The sequence below is a fragment of the Alosa sapidissima genome, chromosome 9 (assembly GCF_018492685.1).
Source record: "Alosa sapidissima isolate fAloSap1 chromosome 9, fAloSap1.pri, whole genome shotgun sequence".
NCBI lineage: Eukaryota > Metazoa > Chordata > Actinopteri > Clupeiformes > Clupeidae > Alosa > Alosa sapidissima.
The window spans coordinates 15,453,032-15,458,031 of NC_055965.1; the positions used below are offsets into that span (position 1 = coordinate 15,453,032).

A 5,000-nucleotide genomic window follows, 5' to 3' on the forward strand; every position below is an offset into this window, starting at 1 on the left:
CCCTTCAGCTAAACAAGAACTGGAGAGAGGATTAAAATGCGTCCATTTGTGGGCCACAACCAGGGGTGCGTTGCCCAAAACCTTAGTTGCTAACCTGTTAGTTAGTTAGTTAGTTAGTTGCTAACCTGTTAGTTAGTTAGTTAGTTGGTTGCTAACCTGTTAGTTAGTTAGTTAGTTGCTAACCTGTTAGCAACTTAGTTGGGTGGCAATGGGAAATTGCATTAACTAACTAAGGTTTTGAGAAACGCCCCCCAGGACAGGAGTAGGGCTGCAGCTAATGATCATTTTCATAGTTGATTAGTCTGTCGATTAATTTTGTTGATTGATTGTTTAGTTGTTTGATCGAAAAAAACATCCGAAAATGGTGCAAAAATTATGTTGATCAGTGTTTCCCCAAAGACCAAAGATTATGCCTTCAAATGCCTTGTTTATCCAGTTCCAAAGTCAAAGTCAAAGTCAAAGTCAGCTTTATTGTCAATTTCTTCACATGTTCCAGACATACAAAGAGATCGAAATTACGTTTCTCACTATCCCACGGTGAAGACAAGACATATTTTACCAATTTAAGTCCACAGACAAACATAACATTCAAGTAAACAAAAAAGTAAGTAAATAAGAGGGCACATATAATAATGAAAAAAAATAAGAGCAGCAAAATTTGGTTGAAATTGTGCATAGACAGTCAATAAAATACTAGTGCAAAGTCAGGCCAATAAAAGGCTTGGGTAGTTCTGTTTGACCTAAGAAAGAAAGTGACATAGTGGTGCAAGTTGTGTAAGAGCAGCAGAAGTGTTGTGTTTTCAGGACAACAACAACAAGTTGTAAAGTGTACAAGTGTGCAAGTGTGCAAGTGGAGTAGTGCACGCGGCCATTGTGGGTCCAATGTCCAGGATGTTATGTAGCTGAGGGTGGAGGGGGGAGAGGAGGGAGAGAGTTCAGCATCCTTACAGCTTGGTGTATGAAGCTGTTGGTGAGTCTGGTAGTGCGGGAGCGCAGGCTTCTGTACCTCTTCCCAGAGGGCAGTAGATCGAACAGATTGTGAGCGGGGTGACTTGCATCACTCACAATTTTGGTCGCCTTGCGGGTGAGGTGGGTGGTGTAAATGTCCTTCAGGGAGGGGAGTGAGGCACCAATAATCCTTCCAGCTGTGTTCACTATGCGCTGTGTTGTTAACACAGTTAACTGTCGTAGAAGAGTATATAAAGTTGAAAATGTTCAAGATTAAGAAGCAGCAACACTCTTAAAACGAATGTGTTGAAAACAACACAACTTGCGTTGTTTTAACACATCTCTGTGCCCAGATAGGGACAACACAGTTTGTGATTTTGTAGTTGCATTGCGTTGTGTTGCGTTGCGTTGTAGTGTTGGTTTCCTCTCCCACTCGCACTTCCTGTCTGTCATCTCATAATATAGGTTTGCAACACTGACTTATTCATTTTCTGAATGTTCTCTGCTGAAATATTCAGATATCGATGAATGTCAGCCAGGCCGTTGCCACAGAGACGCAATCTGCTATAACACCCAGGGTTCATATACCTGCCAGTGCCGTCCAGGTTTCTATGGCGATGGCTTCCAGTGCACACCCGAATCAGGTAAGTCTCCAGCAGCTACTGTATGCACTCGGTGTGTGTGTGTGTGTGTGTGTGTGTGTGTGTGTGTGTGTGTGTTTGTGTGTGTCTGTTAGAGAGAGGAGAGAGAAGAGAAAGACAGAGGAGAAGATAGAAAAATGCCCTGTGTTTTTAGAGTAGAATCACAAGAGAACCATATGATAGGAAGACCACACCAAAAAAGAAAAAGATCTAAGAACAAGAAGGGGGTAGTAGAAAGAGGGAGAGAGGGATGAAAGAAAGAGAGTGAGGGACAGTGATATGGGTATGAAAGAAATGGATAAAGAGGAGAGAGAGAGAGAGAGAGAGAGAGAGAGAGAGAGAGAGAGAGAAAGAGAGAGATAGAGAGAGAGGAATGAAAGAGATGCAGGGAGCAGCTGTAAGCAGGTTTGGTTACCCCCCCCCAGAGAGAAATGTCCACACCACAGAGAAATGACCGTCACACACACACACACACACACACCCCACACTGCTAAAGTAATACGCCTCCATCTGGCCACAGGAGCAAGAGTGCACAGGAACAGAATTATATTCAGTACTATTAAATACTTATAGACATTATATACTGAACACAGATGTATATATATACAGGAGCACAGATATCACATACAGGGAGAAGAACACACACAGAAGTTGTATGCTGGACAGGGACACAGATATTATATACTGAGGTTGGTGCACTGTGAAAGACCGATTCTGAAACAGGATGAGTATAACACAGTGCAGACCTCTCTCTTCCCATCTCTGTCCTCTCCCATATCCTGTGTAGAGAGAGATCAATAAAAAGAGAGGGAGAGGAGGAGAGAAAGAGCGGAAAAGGGCACAGTGTAGTGAACCCCTGAGTAAAAAAAGCGAGGGATTGATAAAGAGATGTCACTCTCTCTCTCCAGCTCTCTCCACTCCTCCAACTGCCCCACTGTCCACCCAGACTCTCAGTCCACTCCACCAACTGCCCCACTGTCCACACAGACTCTCAGTCCACTCCACCAACTGCCCCACTGTCCACCCAGACTCTCTCTCCACTCCTCCAACTGCCCCACTGTCCATCCAGACTCTCAGTCCACTCCACCAACTGCCCCACTGTCCACTCCCTCAGCTCAGCACAGGAAACAAATACATCCAAACCCCCTGTATAAACTATCATCTCTTTGTTGGATTATGTAACCATGTTGGGGCCGTGTTAAACAAAGCCCCTGTCATATGCCCGTACAAATAGTTTACAATGTGTAGAGGTTTACATGAGCTCAGCGGTCACCTGACCAATGATTTGTCCTCTGTTAGGACATAGCGATGACAGGCTCATGGCTAGAGTCTAATTTGTAGCAGTCAGAGAAACAGGCGATCTGGATGAGAAGGGTTGTGTGTGTGTGTGTTTGGGGGGGGGGGGTGAATTATTAGGGCTTTCCACATTGTTCTGTATGCCAGTAAGAGGAGTGTAACTAACTGTGTTAAACTAGAGAATGTCACACATACACACACAGACATGCACACACACACACACACAGACAAACAACACATGCGCGCAAACACACACACACTCACACACAAACACACATATCACACACGTGCGGCTGATCAATTGACACCAGAGTGAAGGAACAGGTTTTTTATCACAGCGTGGTTTGCGCTGGAATGTGAACTTTTGGCCCTGGTGTTACTAAGGCCATGTTGAATCAGCTTGAGGTGGAGAATCCCTCTGATGAAAAGAAAGAAAGAAAGAATGAATGAAAGGAGAGAGAAAGGGAAGAAAGGAGAGGAAGACCGAAAATAAAGAGGAAGAGAGACAGAGAGAAACAGAGGAAGAAAAAGACAAAAAACAAATTGAAGCGTGGCTGAATAAACACTTACTCATTGCATACTTAATTGCAGTTCAGTCATTACTGGGGCTTGAACAAGTATGGAGTTGATCTCTCATAGTATGCAGCAGACATGTGGACTCGAGTCACATGACTTGGACTCGAGTCAGACTCGAGTCATGATTTTAATGACTTCAGACTTGACTTGATAAAATTTGGCATGACTTGCGACTCGACTTGGACTTGAATACTATTCACTCGAGACTTGACTCGGACTTTGCCTCTTTGACTTGTGACGACTTGACATGTCTCGAGTCAAAAACTAAATTTCCTGATCGTGGACCAGTCACCCCAGAGATGCTTTCCCTCCGCGACTAAAAAAAAATAAAATAGCGGAGACAAGCGGCCAGTCCAGAGCACAGTTCAGTGCTGCCGCTACCCCCACATGCGTTACGCACTGTGTGTAGGGCACCAAGAGACAGAGAAACGACCAACATTTAGCTAATAACTAGTAGCTTTACTGCAAACTGATTTGCACTCTTGTTAGAGAACGTTTACAATGTCAAAATGCACCAACAGCATGTTACATAAAGATGATACTTTTCGAGTCCTCTCCATTAAGATCCAACTTGAACTTATGCTAGCCTACTCCATTTAATTGAGAACCCCATCTAAGCACGCACGAGAGGGAGAGAAAACGAGTGGCAGGTTCCAGCTGGCTTGTCATTGTTGATGATGATTGATATTTTCTTTTAAATATAAGAAACGTATAAAAGGAAATCATGAAGGCAACAAATACGAGATTAGGGGAAATTGCGGATTTATCCGGTTCTCACTACTGTTATAAACTATGAGATCCAGGTCACTATGACATAGGCTGCACTCACTGTGATTTGGAAAGTGGACAAGAATATGAAGAGTTGTCTTTGCCTTTGTTTAATGGAAATGGTGAGTCTTGAAGTAGGCCTATTCAATAATTTGTTTACATGAAGCACATTGATATGCCGATTGAAACGCATTCCACTCAGCTAGCTAGGTGGCTACTGGCTACCAGGCTCATAATTCACATTTAATTGCAAACAGAAAATGTCAAGCAAGCATCATGTCATACATGCATCTATTTCCAAAGGAATGAAAGCTGTTTGTGCCAACTTAATATAATGCTTATCATTGTTAATATTGTGCTATTCATGTGGCACAAACAATGTTTGAGTTTGTGGACTAGCCATAGGAATGGAGCTGGTAAAAAAGATCATTATGAGAATGTGTGGACAGTGGCACACAATGGGCTTAAAGTGACAGTGCACCATTTACAAATGAGATAAACAGCATCACATGTGTAGTATTTCTTAAGAAATGAATACTTTAAAACAAAATTACTGTGTCATTATTATCTTTTAAATAATATAAAAGTGTTGACCTTGGCTTCCCTTATGAGTCGCCACTGGCAGACAGCCTAATAAATTGTTTGCAGGCAAATCTGTGGCCTAGCGCAGTGAAATGCCATCAGTCAAATTATTACTCATCCTTACAGTGGGCTCCGAAATTTGGAAAAACAATATTTTTATTTGTCATGTAGCTATCCGTTTTGTACAGA

General features: G+C 42.8%; 1 protein-coding gene across 2 annotated transcripts in view; it reads left to right on the forward strand.

The window, feature by feature from the left end:
* Positions 1-5,000, forward strand: part of LOC121718257 (nidogen-1-like) — a 42,355-nt gene that overhangs the window by 24,936 nt on the left and 12,419 nt on the right. For both annotated transcript variants that reach the window (XM_042103186.1, XM_042103187.1), the window contains exon 12: positions 1,467-1,592. In XM_042103186.1, the coding sequence (XP_041959120.1) occupies positions 1,467-1,592 (126 nt within the window). The remainder of the gene's footprint in view (positions 1-1,466; positions 1,593-5,000) is intronic.